Raw genomic sequence first — 19,440 nt, 5'->3', positions numbered from 1 at the left:
GGGTATCTTTTGTTTCTAGGGGTGGGTATCTTTTGTTTCTAGGGGTGGGTATCTTTTGTTTCCAGGGGTGGGTATCTTTTGTCTCCAGGAGTGAGTATCTTTTGTCTCCAGGAGTGGGTATCTTTTGTTTCTAGGGGTGGGTATCTTTTGTTTCTAGGGGTGTGTATCTTTTGTTTCTAGGGGTGGGTATCTTTTGTCTCCAGGGGTGGGTATCTTTTGTTTCCAGGGGTGGGTAACTTTTGTCTCCAGGGGTGGGTATCTTTTGTTTCAAGGGGTGGGTATCTTTTGTTTCTAGGGGTGGGTATCTTTTGTTTCTAGGGGTGTGTATCTTTTGTTTCTAGGGGTGGGTATCTTTTGTCTCCAGGGGTGGGTATCTTTTGTTTCCAGGGGTGGGTAACTTTTGTCTCCAGGGGTGGGTATCTTTTGTTTCCAGGGGTGGGTATCTTTTGTTTCTAGGGGTGGGTATATTTTGTCTCCAGGGGTGGTTATCTTTTATCTCCAAGAGTGGGTATATTTTGTTTCTAGGGGTGTGTATCTTTTGTTTCTAGGGGTTGGTATCTTTTGTCTCCAGGGGTGGGTATCTTTTGTTTCTAGGGGTGGGTATCTTTTGTCTCCAGGGGTGGGTATCTTTTGTTTCCAGGGGTGGGTATCTTTTGTCTCCAGGGGTGGGTATCTTTTGTTTCCAGGGGTGGGTATCTTTTGTTTCTAGGGTTGGGTATATTTTGTTTCTAGGGGTGGGTATCTTTTGTTTCTAGGGGTGGGTATCTTTTGTCTCCAGGGGTGGGTATCTTTTATTTCTAGGGGTGGGTATCTTTTGTTTCTAGGGGTGGGTATCTTTTGTTTCTAGGGGTGGGTATCTTTTGTTTCCAGGGGTGGGTATCTTTTGTCTCCAGGAGTGAGTATCTTTTGTCTCCAGGAGTGGGTATCTTTTGTTTCTAGGGGTTGGTATCTTTTGTCTCCAGGGGTGGGTATCTTTTGTTTCTAGGGGTGGGTATCTTTTGTCTCCAGGGGTGGGTATCTTTTGTCTCCAGGGGTGGGTATCTTTTGTCTCCAGGGGTGGGTATCTTTTGTTTCCAGGGGTGGGTATCTTTTGTTTCTAGGGTTGGGTATATTTTGTTTCTAGGGGTGGGTATCTTTTGTTTCTAGGGGTGGGTATCTTTTGTCTCCAGGGGTGGGTATCTTTTGTTTCTAGGGGTGGGTATCTTTTGTTTCTAGGGGTGGGTATCTTTTGTTTCTAGGGGTGGGTATCTTTTGTTTCCAGGGGTGGGTATCTTTTGTCTCCAGGAGTGAGTATCTTTTGTCTCCAGGAGTGGGTATCTTTTGTTTCTAGGGGTGGGTATCTTTTGTCTCTAGGGGTGGGTAACTTTTGGTTCTAGGGGTGAGTATCTTGCCTCTTGGGGTGGGTATCTTTTGGCTCTAGTGGTGGGTATCTTGGCTCTAGGGGTGGGTATCTTGGCTCTAGGGATGGGTTTATTTTGCCTCTTGGGTAGGGTATATTTTGGCCCTAGGGGTGGGTATCTTGGCTCTAGGGATGGGTATGTTTTGCCTCTAGCAGTGGGGTATCTTGCGCTCTTCGGAAACATGTATTTGGAGAGGGTTATAATGAGTCCTGGGAATGTGTCTGCTAGAAACATTTTTTTAAATCAAGTGCTAAAGAAATCATTACCATAATGAAATAGAAATTGATTGGTTTTGTTTTTTGTTGTTATTTTTTTCTTTTTCTCATAAAATCTGTCATGCAATTGCGAGGTGTCAATATTTGATTTGTTAGGAAATCAGGAAATGTAGGCTTGTGGCTAAAAGCTTCACAGTTCCTGCCTAGGGGAAGTGTTCAAATTTGTCCAGGTCTTACAACTGTTAACTTTGAGCTTGAACAAGATTGAAGAAGTACGTGGGAAATGCAAGTTGAGAGACGCGGCTGTTCAAGCTTCTTTGAGATAAATCCTAACATTGAAAATTAAATATAGCTAAAAAATTATTCCTGCATATTTAGTGACATTTTTGTGATCCCCGCCATCTCATGTTGTATTTTAGTTACTCATGTAACAACTTAAATTGCCATTTTTAGTATATTATTTCTTAATTTATTATTTAATTGGGAATTATTAATCTGTTGTAAAGTCTTTTTTGTGAACTGGAAAAGGTATTACAAGGTTGATCTAAAAAAATCTTTAATGTCTACATTTGGAAACATTTAGAAATAAAACAACATTATCATTGATTTTTGTGTGGCTGTTTTTGAAATATTTTAAATAATTTGTTTGTGCTGTATGATGTCTGTTCAAGAAATTTATTCAAGAAATGTGAGGAGCCCATCGGCCCAGTACACATGTGGGTTGAAAACTTGTCATATTGCAGAGAGAGGGTAATACATGTTATGTTTACTCAGTTTATGTTGTCTCAAAAACATTGCATGATGCCCGTAAACTGCAACATGCCTTATTATGGGTGTCTGTTGTTTGTTTCAGAGAGGAGATTGTGGACCTTCAGAAAAACGACCAGCACATCATGAGATACAAACCCATTGCTTCCCTGGTGGCCGCTGGAGCAGTCTCACTCATATGAGATACTTAGACATCTCATTCAGGAGACACTGTGAGACATTTCATTCAGGAGACACTGTGAGGGGTCTCATTCAGCTGTGATGCTGTGAGAAATCTTATTCAGATGAGACACTGTGAGACGTTTCATTCAGGTGATACTGTGAGGCTTTGAGACGTTTCATTCAGGACACACTGAGACGTCTCATTCAGATGAGACACTGAGACATCTCTTTCAGAGAAGACATTATGAGACGTATCATTCATATGAGACATTGTGAGACGTATCATTCAGATGAGACATTGTGACATATTATTCAGATGAGACAATATTTAACATTTTTCATTCCGATGAGATGTTTCAGAAATGTCTCACTCATGAGACACTGAGAGTTATTTCATTCAGAAGGGATGAGACATTTCAATCAGATGGGACAGAGCAAGGTGTCTTGCACGTATGAGACAGAGAGAGAGAGATGTTTCATTGTGGGATAGTGTAGTAGCAGAACTAGGTTTCAAAAACATCCTCTATTACCTAGGGTATAATACCTCTTTTCTGCAGCATTAAATATCCTGAACACATTGAGCACCAGAACTTTGTTTCTTATGTAAAGTCAACCACCTCAGTGGTCTAGTGGTAGAGCGTCCGCCCCAAGAGCGAAAGACCCGGGGTTCGATCATGGGCCATATAATACACAAAGACATTAAGATGTTACTTCTTGTTACCCTGTCTGGTCAGCACAGAGTCAGTGTACTGTGTCTGAGAGGGGTATTCATGTTAAACTGCGGCATGGTATCTCAACGGGATTGCACCATAAAATCGGCATTAGTCTGGACTAGTACAAGCAGCGCACGCCGCTATGTAAGTGCAGTACTCTTGCACCTGACGTTAACCTCACCTCACCTCATCTCTTACGTGACGTGACGCCACTACCTGCACCTGTTTTATCAGTAACTGAACACATAACCTCTCGCTGTTGGCTATTTTTAGCATCATGCCATTTTAACTGAGCTCAGAAAGATGCTATAGTAACAGATGGGTCCAGGCTATTTCTTCTCAAAGGATGGTGATATTCTTCACTGGACATACATGCTACACTGGACATACGAGGGTTTGCTGCAAGGCATAAGAAGCTTGTTCACTCAGTCCTGATCAATCTTCATCTTGTCACAATACTGGAACAACACACCACTGTCGCATACTGGAATAGATAGTGCCATATTTTGTTTATTAAACAATATTCACCTCATTTAGTGTTGGGAGTTGGTTAGTGTTGGGAGTTGGTTAGTGTTGGGAGTTGGTTAGTGTTGGGAGTTCGTTAGTGTTGGGAGTTGGTTAGTGTTGGGAGTTGGTTAGTGTTGGGAGTTCGTTAGTGTTGGGAGTTCGTTAGTGTTGGGAGTTGGTTAGTGTTGGGAGTTCGTTAGTGTTGGGAGTTCGTTAGTGTTGGGAGTTGGTTAGTGTTGGGAGTTGGTTAGTGTTGGGAGTTGGTTAGTGTTGGGAGTTGGTTAGTGTTGGGAGTTAGTTAGTGTTGGGAGTTGGTTAGTGTTGGTAAAATTATGAATGATGATTGGAACATGATCGGGAAAAAATGCTTTTTTCAAAAAAGGCACAGACCTTACCCTTTCTCACCAAGTGGCAAGTAGTGAATAATCATAAATAAAAGGAAAGAATGGATCCACAAGTTGACTGAATGGATCCACAAATTGACCAAATGGATCCACAAGTTGACAAAATGGATCCACAAGTTGACTGAATAGATCCACAAGTTGACCGAATGAATCCACAAGTTGACTGAATGGATCCACAAGTTGACAAAATGGATCCACAAGTTGACTGAATGGATCCACAAGTTGACTAAATGGGTCTACCAGTTGACTGAATGGATCCACAAGTTGACTAAATGGATCCACAAGTTGCCTAAATGGATCTACAAGTTGACTGAATGGATCCACAAGCTGACTGAATGGATCCACAAGTTGACAAAATGGATCCACAAGTTGACGAAATGGGTCTACCAGTTGACTAAATGGATCCACAAGTTGACCAAATGGATCTACAAGTTGACTGAATGGATCCACAAGTTGACTGAATGGATCAAAAGTTGACTAAATTGATCTACAGGGTTTTAAAAATATCAAATGGTCGTCCCTTACTATAAACTGACTGACCGAGATAAAACCTTGGTCCCATTTAGTGCTGTCCTTGAAGTGAATATCCTTTGTCATATAAATAAAATCAGATGAAAGCATGGAGTATTCGAAGCACAACGATCAGATTTTGGCACACTTATATCGCTTTACAATTATAGACAACAACAATCACGTATTTCGATTTGCGTGTGTTGGGTATTGATGACCGAGATGTTCGCGTGGAACCGACTTGTTGTCCAAATCCAAACAAGAAGCACGAATTTATAAACATTGGTGCTTTGTCTCCTAAATGACAACTCAGTAATATGAGTTACAGTGACATACGGCCTTGCGTCACCGCCCGTCCGCCAGGGGGCGACGGTACAGACAGTAGAGTCGAAACTTGTCATTCAGGTTGGATATTGCTTATTCATTCGATCACAATGGGTGAAAATCTCGCGAGACGATCGCTGTTAAGTCAACACTGCTGAAAAAAATATCGGGGGCACGGGTGGCCCAGTCGTCTGAGGCGACGCAATTCGCCGTGCAGAGTTGCGTTCCTTGGGCACGCCCGAAACCTATGATTGTGGGTTCGAATCCCGGTTCGCCCGGACTATGTTTCTAGGGTTGTCAGCACCATACCCGTGCTCGTGGGTTTCACCGATGTGGTAAACGTCAGACCTGCGTCACTTCGGGCTTTCCTCCCACATTAAGCTGACACGCCGAGATATAACTGGAATACTGTTAAAAGCGGCGTCAAACCCAACTCACTCACTCACTCACTGAATAAAATATCACATAAATGATGTCCACAGCACTCATCTGTATTCTTTACTTAGTTTATCTTTTAATTATGTCAAACGACAGGAATATGTTAGGATGTTGGTTGGTTGGTTGGTTTGTTGTTTAACGCCGCACTCAGCAATATTCAAGCTATATGGCGGCGTTCTGTAAATAATCGAGTCTGGACCAGACAATCCAGTGATTAATATCATGAACATCGATCCACGCAATTGGGATCGATGACATGTATCAACCAAGTCAGCGAGCCTGACCACCCGATCCCGTTAGTCGCCTTTTACGACAAGCAAGCATAGTCGCCTTTTGCGGCAAGTATGGGTTCCTGAAGACTTATTCTACCCCGGAATCTTCACGGGTCTGTCAGGATGTAAGTATATGACTTTAATTGACCTGGAAATAACGTGTGAATGAAATAATTGTTTTTGTCAATGTCGGTAATCCATTCTCACATAATTGTTGTATAGTGGACAGTGTAAGGGGAAAGACAGTGTTAGGGGCGGTCGGGTAGCCTAGTGGTTTTAAAAAGCGTTCGACCCGGGTTCGATTCCCGACATGGGTACAATGTGTGAAGCCCATTTCTGGTGTCCCCCGCCGTGATATTGCTGGATTATTGCTAAAAGCGGCGTAAAACCATGCTCACTCACTCACTCATCATCGAAGCAGTCAGTGTTGCGGAAAGACAACATGTGTTTGTAGAAATATGCCTTCCATAGTGGTCTAGTGGATGAAGCGTCTGCCCAGAGTGGAAGGTTGGTGGTTCGATCCCTGGACGCATCATACCAAAGGCGTTAAAGATAGTGCTTGAAAATGGTCAGCTCGGAGTCAGTATACTGTGTCTGAGTGGGTATCTATGTTAAAAGGCGGCTTGGTATTTCAGTGGGCTAGTACAATAAAGACAACATACGCACACGCACACGCACGTCGCTATCATGCATGCAACAGTCCCGAACCACGTTAAACCCGATTCCACCTGCAGAGGTAATAAGGACCCGTGAAGATCCGGGGTAGAATAGGTCTTCAGCAACCGTAAAAGGCGACTATGCTTGTCAGGCTTGCTGACTTGGTTGATACATGTCATCGTATCCCAATTGCGTGGATCGATGCTCATGATGTCAATCATCGGATTGTCTGGTCCAGACTCGATTATGAGCTCACCCGGGTCCGAAGGACCAAGGTGAGCTTATGCCATACCGTGGCGTCCGTCCTCCGGTCCGTCGTCCGTACGTCAACAATTTATTCAAACGACTTCTTCTGAACCACTAATTGGAAATTAACGAAATTTGACTGGAAGCATCCCTAGGTGGTGGGGATTCAAAACTGTACAAATGGTGGGGCTGAGGGGTGGGGCCACATAGGTGTAATTTGGCTATATTGCTTTGAACGACTTCTTCTCTGGAACTAAGAGATAGATATCATCCATATTTGGTTGGAAGCATCCCTATGTGGACACAGTTAAGATCCCCACCATATAACCATATGTACAATTGCTGAGTATAATGAGAGGAATGCATATATGCTACCAGGACTGGTCCTTCTGTTCATCTGTCTGGCACTCCCAAAGGAGTTAGAACTTTGACCATAACATGAAAACAGATATTATCCCCACCCTATAATAAACAGATACATCGTATACATTTGTTGGTTATGAAGAGAATAATACATTTATGCCAATAGAATTCGCCCTTCGACCCAGACCTTAGATCCTGGATCATAACATGAAGCGGTTCAGATCTTTATGCTACATTTTTTATCGAGAGAAATACACGTTCATGCTGTCAGATTTGCCATCCACCTATTTTAAATGCTTACTGTCAAAATTACGAAATATTTGCAGTATTATATACACGTACAATGCAAATTGATATTTTGTCATGATTGTGTGCATATCTAGGTGCTTGTGGTAGAGCGTCCGCCCGGAGAGCGGAAGGTCCGGGGTTCGATCCACGGCCGCGTCATACCAAAAGACGTTAATAGATGGTACCGCTTGTTACCCTGTCTGGCGCTCGGCATTAAGGGGCTAAAACAAGGACTGGTCGGCTCGGAGTCAGTATACTGTGCCTGAGTGGGGTATTCATGTTAAACTGCGGCATGGTATCTCAGTGTGCTAGCACTATAAATCGGCATCAGTCCGGACTAGTACAAGCAGCCACACACACGTGCATACACGTCGCTATACAAGTGCAATAATCTTGGACCCGACGTTAAACTTATTTCACCTCACCGTACTCCACTCGCGACCTTCACATTGCACAACGTACTGAAGTCTAGCGCTGCATGTATGCTATTTGCAGTTTGTCTGATTATGCTGCCTTGACCTGAATCTGGGTCCTACTCTCTTAGTATGTCATGGACACGTATAGCTATTTTCTGTTACACGCCACACAACAAACGCACATGCAACATCAAGTTAAGGAAGGTCATGGACATATTATTCTCGTGTGTTCCTAAACCATTTACCTTTTTAAGTACACCAAATTCGATTGACAATATATATCAAAAGTTATGAACGAGTAAGTACGAAAGCGGTCGAGTTTTCTGCCTCGGCGGCTGTGTCTAAAAGTAGAAACAGCGGCCGAGGGAGTAAACTCGTAAACCTTGGTGTTTTTTAGACTTAAAACTCAAGGCATTTCGATATCTATCTTGGAGTAGTATTTTCTAAAACTTTGACCGCCTCCGTGGTCTAGTGGTAGAGCATCCGCCCGGAGAGCGGAAGGTAGGGGGTTCGATCACCGATCGCGTCGTACCAAAAGACGTTAAAAGATGGTACTTGTTATCCTGTCTGGCCGTCTGCATTACGGGGCTAAAACAAGGACTAGTCGGCTCGAAGTCAGTATACTGTGTCTGAGTGGGGTATCCATGTTAAACTGTGGCATGGTATCTCAGTTGGCTATAGAACTATAAAATCGGCATCAGTCCGGACAAGTACAAGCATTCCTATATAAGTGCAATAATCTTGGACGCGACGTTAAACTTATTTCACCTCACCTCCAAAACGTTATCGTGGAATAAACACATACACAGTGCTACATGACAAACTATAGAGGTTTTATACGGAGTATTTAAAGCGTTGAAAGCCAATTCCTTGTGATATTTTCGATAAAATAGTTTAATCGAAGATAAGTCCAATACTGTTGTATATGGATCTGACATTTGGGATTTTGATATTAATGCAACTGAATCTATGCATCTGGAAGCGCGTGACCGTTTTTTACATGTCAAACCATCCTCAGCAAATCATGTTATTTATGGTAAATGTGATCGTTATCTAGTAGCCATCTATTAGAATTGTAAAGTTTTAGGCAACAATAATATCCTAACAAGAGCCAAGATATGTAAAAGTGTCTTACGATATGCTTCTAAAACTGCCACAGTCTGGGGAAGTGAATTGGGTATCACAGGTTAAACATTAAATTTGTTCTAGTGGATTTGATAATGTGTGGGAATACGTCTATTGATAATGTCCCAGCGTTTCTTGCTGAGTTTGTGTCTAGATTAAGATATTGCTATCAACAAGAATGGTATTCTTTTATATTTTTCGAAAACACTATTTCACTATTTAAACCTTCATTTGGACAACTATATGGCGGCGGTCTGTATATTAGGGACTTTGACTCTGACAATCCGGTGATGGATATTATGAACAACGGTCCACGCCTTCGGGTTTCGATGACGCTGAGCCTGACCAGCCTATCCATTTAGTCGCCTCTAACAACAAACATAGGCTGCTGGGAACCAATTCTGAGCCAAATTCAGATTTTTTAAAGGAAATGGTTTTTCATATCAAATGTTTTATCACTCAGCATATCAATGGGGGTCATTAACAATGTGTTGTCTAGTCTCAACTTCACGCCATAGTCGCGTCCACTGCACAAACACTTTTATTGGCGTCAAAACATCCGCACTGACTTATGCCCATGCAGCTGCACTCCCTGATATGACAGGAGGAATGCACCTACCTGCGTCTATATGCACAGCGTTACACGAACAGCGAGAGCGGGAGTTTGCTGGGGGACCGACGCTCTCGCTGACTTTCCCGCTATAAGGTGCAGCGGCATGTACAGATTGTTTGTTGTTTAACGCTGCACTCAGCAATATTCAAGCTATATGACGGTGGTCTGTAAATAATCGAGTCTGAACCAGAAAATCCAGTGATTGACATCACGAACATCGATCTACGCGACTAGGATAGGACGACATGCTATCAACTAAGTCATCGAGCAGTAATCGAGTCTGTTTCTGGCAATCTAGTGGCTGAGAGTATGAGAGCTCACAACGATCCGTGTTGTCGGTGTATCTTGAGAATAAACCAGGTCACATATTAACCCCTATCCTCATGTATTGGTTCACACAGCAAGACTAGGGTACTGGGAACCAATTCTGCCGGGAATGGGGGCACGGGTGGCCGAGTCGTCTAAGGCGCTGCGATTCGCTGTGCTGAGCTGCGTCCCTTGGGCACGCCAGAAACCTATAATTGTTGGTTCGAATCCCGGTTCTCCCGGATTAAGTTTCTAGGTTTGTCAGAACCATACCCGTGCTCGTGGGTTTCACCGAAGTGGTAAACGTCTGAGACCTGCATCACTTTGGGCTTTCCTCCCACATTAAGCTGACACGCCGTGATATAACTGGAATACTGTTAAAACAAGCACAATGATTTGATTTGCTCAGGACCATTTGTGGCAATTATATTTTCAAATGTATTCAAATTTACATCCATGATACATGTCTTTGGTAAATATATTTTCTATAGCATCAAAATTAGCTCACACAAGTAACAATTTATATTCATCCCCTTGCCTTCATCGCATAAAGGGCAGCCTTATGCAGTTGGTTGCCATCAACTGTCATTATTTCTCAACCGTATGATGGACTTGAGTCCATTATAATGACCACTGCTGTATAATCCCAATCCGACGTTAGACGTTGCTCATACTATCAATCACTGGTTGTGTTTGGTTACAAGTCGCCATATACAGTAAACTACGGTTATAACGAACTCAAGGGACCACTAAGTTTAGTTATAACCTAAGTTCGTTTATAACGAACTCAAGGGACCACTAAGTTTAGTTATAACCTAAGTTCGTTATGAGCAGTAAATGGACGAGACCAAAAAAACAGTTCGTCTTATCCGTTAGTTTGTTATAAGCGTGTTCGTTATAAACGTAGTTTACTGTAGATGGAATTACGCGGACGGAGGCGTTAAACAACAAATTATACCATCAGAACCCAGGATTATGCGAATTGAATAAATGTTTCATCTCCACAAAGTTGTCTGGATTTCACATATGAGCAAACTCTCTTCGCCAAATAACCATGGTAGACCCACATGGATTGTAGGTGAGGTGAGGTGAGGTGAAATTGGGTTTAACGTCGCGTCCAAGATTATTGCACTTATATAGCGACGTGCATGCACGTGTATGTGTGTGTGTGGCTGCTTGTACTAGTCCGGACTGATGCCGATTTATAGTGCTAGCTCACTGAGATACCATGCCGCAGTTTAACACAGTATACTGACACCGAGCCGACCAGTCCTTGTTTTAGCCCCTTAATGCCGAGCGCCAGACAGGGTAACAACAAGTACAATCTTTTAACGTCTTTTTGTATGACGCGGCCCGGGATCGAACCCTGGACCTTCCGCTCTCCGGGCGGACGCTCTACCACAAGACCACGGAGGCGGTCTACACATGGATTGTAGCGTGGTGTTAGAAGTGTAGGTGAAGGTAGCAGATACTCATGGCAGGTACTGCATGGTCGACTCTTAGTTAACATGTTTGGAAAGTGCCCAAAAAGAAGATCGGCCTCGCTGTACTTTCTCGCTTTTATTAACAAACTAGGGATTAGATAAACAATAGCATTAACGGTTTGTTTGGGGGTATGTATCGGTATAAAAGAAGAAAATGTCTGTGAATCAGCGTTTATTTCTCAGATCATTTAATGCAACGCTGTTATTGTGTGCTCTGTCCATTCCAGTAAGAATGTCGTTTCGTAGTTGAAAGTCCTGCAAGGCAGGTTTTGATCATGCATTCCCTGGACTGCCGAGGATGTCTCTGCTTATTGCTCTTGATCATGTATTATGGTGTACCAAGATTCAACATTCACGATGAGAGGGAATGCACCTGAGATCTAACTTTGCGTTTGCCATGTTGCAGGTGACACATATTTGTACTTATATCGTCTGTGATTGATGCTAATGTGTTTGTTTGTTTGTGAGTTACACTTAATACCTTTGACAGAACTGCACTCATATGTGATATAAATACACTATAGATATACCACCGGGGATGATCACGCCAGCAACACACACCGCCTCACACCAACAACAGGTAACGACTCCCATGCAGGTAGTCGACCTTGACCTTGTAGTACGCTGGGGGTGAGGGAGACATGTCATCAGAAAACAAAACATTTGTTGTGGGTGTGAAACAATGCCGCTTCTGCGCATCAACAACAGCACGGTGTTCGACGGTGACGACATCGGAGACGGTTTTTAATACCATTGGATAGACGTGGCATGAATTATTATTAACACAACGACGGAAAATGATATTTTAATAGAGAGTGGGGTTGAGGGTAGGGGTTGGGGCGATGGAGCATTGATGGGAGTTGTGGGTGAGGGTAGGGGTGGGCGGTAAAGCAAGGATCGGAGTGTTTGTTGTTTAACGCCGCACTAAACAATATTCCAGTTATATGACGAATCTGGACTAGACAATTCAGTGATTGACATCATTAGCATCGATCCACGCAATTGGGATACGATAAATGCATCAACCAAGTCAGCGAGCCTGACCATGCACCCGATCCCGTTAGTCGCCTTTTACGACAAGCATAATCGCCTTTTACGGCAAGCATGGGTTGCTGAAGACCTATTCTATCACAGGTCAGGACGGGAGTGGTGAGTGAGGGTAGGGGTGGGGCGATGGAGTGTGGATGGGAGTGGTGGGTGAGGGCATGGGTGGGGCGGTGAAGCGTGGATGGGAGTAGTGGTTGAGTGTAAAGGGCCTGTCACACCGTGACGATTTGGGTCGCCGGAGCTTTTCCTGAGCACAAATTTGGCGAGTTTCGGGGATCGGTACTGGTACGGCAGCGCAACGGTATCACATCGCTGAGAACAGAAGTACATAGTCAGGACATCGTCAGAACATCGGCGAAAAATTTAGCAATGGCAGGCGACGGTAGACATTTTTGAACATGCTCAAAAAACTCCGCCGTTGCTCTGCCGGAGCGACGGGACTACAACGGAAGTACAACGGCGGTACAACGGCAGTACTCCGGTATGGCTTCGTTAATATCAGTAGCGCCCCGTAATGGATCGGCGGCTCCCCGGTGGCCTCAATGTGTACCGTTCTGGTACCGATGTGGTACTGTAGTACTACCGAGTACCACCGAAGTAGTACCGATTTGCGCCGATAGTATCGGTAGTGCATCGGCAGCGCAACGGTATTACTCCGCTATAGCTCCGGTCAACGGTTATACATCGGTATAACATCGGCCGCGCATCGGTAAAACTGAGGTGACAGAAAAGTTATATTCGGTAGCACATCGGCTCTTACATCGGTAGGACAACGGTATCACAACCGTATCACAACGGGAACGCCGGTACTACATCGGTAGTGCTACGGTCAATTTTGATTTTTCAAGTGCTTTCTCGCCGGAGCTCCGCCTATTTTCTCGCCGTTAATTTTTTCTCCGGTTTCGTCCCGGCGAGGTACATTGGTTGTGCGACAGGCCCTTAAGGTTGGGGCGGTGGGGCAAGGATGGGAGTGGTTGAGGGTAGGGTGGGGCGGTGGGGCAAAGATGGGAGTGGTGGTTGAGGGTAGGGTGGGGCGGTGGGGCAAAGTTTGGAGTGGTTGAGGGTAGGGTGGGGCGGTGGAGCAAAGATGGGAGTGGTGGGTGAGGGTAGGGTGGGGCGGTGGGGCAAAGATGGGAGTGGTGGTTGAGGGTAGGGTGGGGCGGTGGGGCAAAGATGGGAGTGGTTGAGGGCAGGGTGGGGCGGTGGAGCAAGGATGGGAGTGGTTGAGGGTAGGGTGGGGCGGTGGGGCAAAGATGGGAGTGATGGGTGAGGGTAGGGTGGGGCGGTGGGGCAAAGATGGGAGTGGTTGAGGGTAGGGTGGGGCGGTGGAGCAAAGATGGGAGTGATGGGTGAGGGTAGGGTGGGGCGGTGGGGCAAAGATGGGAGTGGTGGTTGAGGGTAGGGTGGGGCGGTGGAGCAAAGATGGGAGTGATGGGTGAGGGTAGGGTGGGGCGGTGGGGCAAAGATGGGAGTGGTGGTTGAGGGTAGGGTGGGGCGGTGGAGCAAAGATGGGAGTGGTGGGCGAGGGTAGGGTGGGGCGGTGGAGCAAAGATGGGAGTGGTGGGTGAGGGTAGGGTGGGGCGGTGGGGCAAAGATGGGAGTGGTGGTTGAGGGTAGGGTGGGGCGGTGGAGCAAAGATGGGAGTGGTGGTTGAGGGTAGGGTGGGGCGGTGGAGCAAGGATGGGAGTGGTGGGTGAGGGTAGGGTGGGGCGGTGGAGCAAGGATGGGAGTGGTTGAGGGTAGGGTGGGGCGGTGGGGCAAAGATGGGAGTGGTGGTTGAGGGTAGGGTGGGGCGGTGGAGCAAGGATGGGAGTGGTGGTTGAGGGTAGGGTGGGGCGGTGGGGCAAGGATGGGAGTGGTGGGCGAGGGTAGGGTGGGGCGGTGGGGCAAAGATGGGAGTGGTTGAGGGTAGGGTGGGGCGGTGGAGCAAGGATGGGAGTGGTGGTTGAGGGTAGGGTGGGGCGGTGGGGCAAAGATGGGAGTGGTGGTTGAGGGTAGGGTGGGGCGAGGGGCAAAGATGGGAGTGGTTGAGGGTAGGGTGGGGCGGTGGAGCAAGGATGGGAGTGGTGGTTGAGGGTAGGGTGGGGCGGTGGGGCAAGGATGGGAGTGGTGGGCGAGGGTAGGGTGGGGCGGTGGGGCAAAGATGGGAGTGGTTGAGGGTAGGGTGGGGCGGTGGAGCAAGGATGGGAGTGGTGGTTGAGGGTAGGGTGGGGCGGTGAGGCAAAGATGGGAGTGGTGGGCGAGGGCAGGGTGGGGCGGTGGCTAGGTTTTTCCTTTGACATAAGTGGTATGAACTTATTATTTTGAGATAGACAAGTGTAATAATTCATTTTGACTTGTGTGTAAGGGATGTTTTGTTTAGTGGCTTCGAGATAGTTCAGACAGATCGACCCAAAGGATCAAAACAAACACTAGTACCTTATTGAGACCTCAAGTAGTTTGTGAAGGCCTCGATTATCTGAATAACTCTCGACTTTGTTTTTAAACAAAAGTCCCCAATCTCGTGACAAATTTCCCTCTTGAGATTAACTAAATAGCCTCGGACGAACCCCGCGAGCGTCAATCAAGTTAAAAAGAATTAACATGTGTTATCTGTTTTGTCCACTTCGTTTCGCAACAATCTCTGGTTACCTTCGGCCACATTGGAGTGAGGGGGGGAGGGAGTGTAAGAGGGGGTGAGCAGGTGGGTGTTTGAGTTGGTTTAAACGCGTCTGTAAAAGGTATTCCAGTTGTATCGCGGCGTGCCAGCTTAATGTGGGAGGATAGCCTGAAGTGGTGCAGGTCTCAGACGTTTACCACTTCGGTGAAACCCACGAGCATGGGTATGGTGCTGTCAAACCTAGAAACATAATCGGGGCGAACCGGGATTCGAACCCACAATCATAGGTTTCTGGCGTGCCCAAGGGACGCAACTCTGCACAGCGAATCGCGGAGCCTTAGACGACTGGGTCACCCGTGGCCCCTTCAGTTTAGTGATACACTGTCACTTTATAAGGTTATTATAGTGTCCGACACACACATTCAGTTAATGGGGTATGTTATGGCCGCCTTAATACTCGGTAAGTTGCTAGGATCAGCTTATTGTTGATCGTGGGTTCGAATCCCAGATTCAACCCGATTATGATCCTTGGTCTGTTGGTCTTGGCATCAAACCTTTGCTTGTAGGTTTCACCAATGTGCAGATTGTACGGTCTGACACCACTTCGAGTTTTCCTCCTTCATATTAGGCGGGCACACCTTGTAATAATTCCTGGTCAAAAAGCGAGGTTAAATTCGACTCACTCACTTATTTACATGACATCCTTTAATACCTTCCTCACTTGTATGAGTGAAAAAAAAAGATAAAATACTTTATCATGAATGAAAATCCCAGCTAAGATAAAACGTGGGACGCTCATTGTTAAGGTGACTTTGGAAAAAGCGCAAAGGTTACAGCAATGCAGATTATCGCATACCGTATATCTTTAAGTAAATACCTATCTTGAATATACACGTGCCTTGAGTGCACGCCTGCCTTGAACAACCACGTTCCTTGAGTAAATGTCTGCCTTGAATATAGGCATGCCTTGAACAAACACACGTCTTGAATACACACATGCCTTGAGCGAACGCCTGCCTTGAATAACCACGTTCCTGGAGTAAATGTCTGCCTTGAATATAGGCATGCCTTGAACAAACACACGTCTTGAATACACACATGCCTTGAGTGCACGCCTGCCTTGAATAACCACGTTCCTGGAGTAAATGTCTGCCTTGAATAAAGGCATGCCTTGAACAAACACACGTCTTGAATACACACATGCCTTGAGTAAATACGTGCCTTGAATAAACACCTGTTTTTTATAAACGCCTTGTTTTACTAAACACCTGCCTTGAATTAAAGCATGCTTTGAATAAACGTATGCCTCGATTAAACACGTACCTTGAATAATCGCCTGCATTGAACCAACTCCCTCCTTGAAATAAACACCCGCCTTGAATAGACGCCTGCCTTGAATAAACGCATGCCTTGAATAAATGCCTGGTCAGAAGTTAGGCACAAGGCACAATGATTAATCAACATTACAAAAAACATTCTGATGTTTATTAAAGGATGTACGGCCTTGTCACAGAAGATAAGTGGCACTCGAAAGTTTTTTGCTGTTTCTAAAAAGGCAACATTCAAACTACACGTACTGCATGAGACCACGCGTGTCAACTCGTGTTAACTACCCTCAAACAGAACCATGTTTTGTGTTCCATGTTTATAATAACTGTAGTTTTGAAAACGAACAAGTGTATAATATTCCTATTCTACAAGATATATACCATGGATCCATCCGTGACGTCACACTACACACGTCTTATGACAACACAGCAACGGTGTAATTTGATTGGACGGCTACATTAAGTGTCTTATCGAATCGGGCTCAAAACGAACTTATGGGAGCAAGGGGCCAGGGGCCAGGGGCCAGTGTCCTATTTATTAAAAAATATTATTTATTATATTCCTAGAAATGTAGATGTAATAATTTGGATGATCGAGGATGTCGGAAACTGGTTTAATTAGGTTTTAAAGAATGTTCAACTATATTTCCTTGTTGGACAGAAGGAGTGAGTGAGTGAGTATGGTTTTACGCCGCTTTTAGCAATATTCCAGCAATATCACGGCGGGGGACACCAGAAATGCAGAAGTTATATGTTGGAGTGAAAACAAATAAATAAACTGCACGTCCTCTGTGACGATATAGGTCCCACTAACAGATGTAGTGTCCAAGCTAGTCGTGACGTTTTAATCAATTTTATCACATACCAATCGTGCAATACATATGTGCATTTATGTATACTGCTTAAAAGTTAAGAATCACCGGATACGTTCATATTACTACAGTTAATCTGTCGGATGATTCATAACTCTTTCATTAGTAGTATATGCTTTTGGGTGCCATTTATAATATTCCATCCATATTACTGTAGAACACCAGAAATTGGTTGACTGACAACACTCGTGTAGGGAATCGACCCGAGTTACCTCCCCTAACTAAAAATGTTTGTTTGTCGATCACCTTATTATTTCATGGCCGAATGTAAATAATCTATTTCTCTCCAGACAAATTAGTGGTCGATATTATGAGCAACGTTCGGAGTGTCGGGGTACGATGACCTACAACCAACCAAGTCACTGAGCCTGACCAGTCGATGCTCTTTCGACATGCATGGCATTCTTGGGACCTTAGACCCGTGAATCACTATTTACAATCTGCCACAGATCTGGGCTATTGAAAACAGCCACACACGTACATACACGAAATAATCTTGAAAGCTCACCTCACCTTTTATTTTTCTATTTGGTCTAAATACGTGAATGGGCAATGTAGGTATGCCGGGTCTGCCTAATAATAACATTGTGATCAATTTACGCGATGAAATATTCGTGGATGACTCAATTGAGGTACATCCGGGTACCCTCTCATGTCATCCTTGACCGACGACCCAGGCTGCCGGAGTGTCTTGAAGTACAACCTCCTGTTGCAAGTGTCCAAGGGCGTAAGTTTCGGCCCTCGGATGGTAGCTCAGGGTGATGGCGGATGACAAAACTCAGGGGTGAAGTTTAAGACGACAGCAGCCATGTTTATTGTTGATGGTTTGGAATAAGTCGAAAAGGTACATGTTGATAATAACGTGACAGAACGCACACCGGGACCGAGTGGCCGATGTTCCCGGGTGGGAGAACTGTTCTGTCACTTACACGATCTTCTGGCTGTCTCCAGGCTGTCTCCAGGCTGTCTCCCTGACTGACCATGTCAGTCGGGTTTTGTAGAGCGACGTATTACATAACGTGTGGCAAGTTCATTGTCCCACATGTATGTATATACGTAAGATCCGGCGACGTTAGGAGGTGTTAATTAAAATTTATAGATAGCGCTCGAGATTAAGGGTCCTGCCCGAAGGGGCTTATGATAAGAGGGGATACGCCGAATGTTTGCCGAATATATTAAACAGACAAACGGCATAGAATTTCGGTGCACTTGGAAACATATTGAACCAGTTAGGTATTTAGATAAATGAAATGTACCAATAAAAGTATTGAAATGGTTTGCACTATTTAAGTAAAAGTATTGAAATGGTTTGCACTATAACACAAGATTGAATAAATGCCGTTTCCGACGGGACTACGTTTTAAGATGATACGTTACATGATCATGATCACGATGCAATACAATCAATCTCATTGAAATCTGATCTTAGTTATCGCTGGGGCGGTCGGTTAGCCTAGTGGTGAAAGCGTTCGCTCGTCTCACCGAAGACCCGGGTTCGATTCCCGACATGGGTACAATGTGTGAAGCCCATTTCTGGTGTCCCCCGCCGTGATATTGCTGGAATATTGCTAAAAGCGGCGTAAAACCATACTCACTTAGTTATCGCTACCGCTAAACAAAGATGTGAGGACATCCCATTGCAGGTCATGTCAGAACGACCTTTCGCAAACTTTGACCGTCCAATGAAATGACAAGGAAGAAGTGGACATTAGCCAATGAGAAAGCAGCTTTCTCGAGCTTGAGAGCTTTAATGGGATGTCCCCAGATCTTTGTCTAGCGGTAGTGAGAACTGAGATGAGATTGCAACACAATGCATTGGTTACCAGGATCTGGGACGATTAATTGATACGTCCATGTTAAAAACTAAATCGTTTTATATATTTATTACTTTTTTGTTTCACATTTTTTGGCGTTATTGTGTAGCTATGGCGTTTACCGTTTATGATGCAATCAACACCTGGTTTTCCCTGTCCATACTCGATAACTGATATACCGCAGTACTGTTTTGTTTGTTTGTTATTTAACGCCGCACTCAGCAATATTCCATCTATATGACGGCGGTCTGTAATAATCAAGTCTGAACAAGACAATCCAGTGATTGATATCATGAGCATGTGAACTATAGCTGACTATGGCGTCAAACAACACCAACACACAGGAAGGAGGATTTTTTCTTAAAAAAGTGAGTGTGTTGAGTTTAACGCCGCTTTGAACAGTATTCCAGTTATATCAGTCGTCTAAGGCGCCGCAATTCGCTATGCAGTGTAGCGTCCCTTGGCCATGTCAGAACTCTATGACTGTGGGTTCGGATCCCGGTTCGCCCTGATTATGTTTCTAGGTTTGTCAGTACCATACCCATGCTCGTGGGTTTCACAAAAGAGGT

General features: G+C 44.9%; 2 protein-coding genes across 2 annotated transcripts in view; one reads left to right on the top strand and one right to left on the bottom strand.

Moving 5' to 3' along the window:
- The window catches only part of LOC124142024 (DNA replication complex GINS protein SLD5-like), a 35,082-nt gene extending 31,292 nt beyond the window's left edge, over nt 1-3,790 (top strand). The window contains exon 7 of the mRNA XM_046510262.2: nt 2,469-3,790. Within this exon, the coding sequence (XP_046366218.1) occupies nt 2,469-2,565 (97 nt within the window). The 3' untranslated portion in view covers nt 2,566-3,790. The remainder of the gene's footprint in view (nt 1-2,468) is intronic.
- Nucleotides 3,791-13,142: 9,352 nt separating this feature from the next.
- Nucleotides 13,143-14,540, bottom strand: LOC124142068 (vegetative cell wall protein gp1-like). The gene has a single exon (XM_046510333.2). The coding sequence runs from the start codon at nt 14,538-14,540 to the stop codon at nt 13,143-13,145; it is 1,398 nt and encodes a 465-aa protein (XP_046366289.2).
- Between the last annotated feature and the right edge of the window lie 4,900 nt (nt 14,541-19,440).

This window comes from Haliotis rufescens, unplaced genomic scaffold (genome assembly GCF_023055435.1).
Source record: "Haliotis rufescens isolate VD_foot unplaced genomic scaffold, xgHalRufe1.0.p SCAF_12, whole genome shotgun sequence".
Taxonomy (NCBI): Eukaryota; Metazoa; Mollusca; class Gastropoda; order Lepetellida; family Haliotidae; genus Haliotis; species Haliotis rufescens.
The sequence above is the reverse complement of the archived record's forward strand: the minus strand, read 5'-3'. Positions and strand labels throughout refer to the sequence as shown.

Bases quoted from the DNA above. Each gene is read 5' to 3' on its own strand.
- LOC124142068 (XM_046510333.2), bottom strand. From the start codon at position 14,540: ATGTCAAAGGAAAAACCTAGCCACCGCCCCACCCTGCCCTCGCCCACC.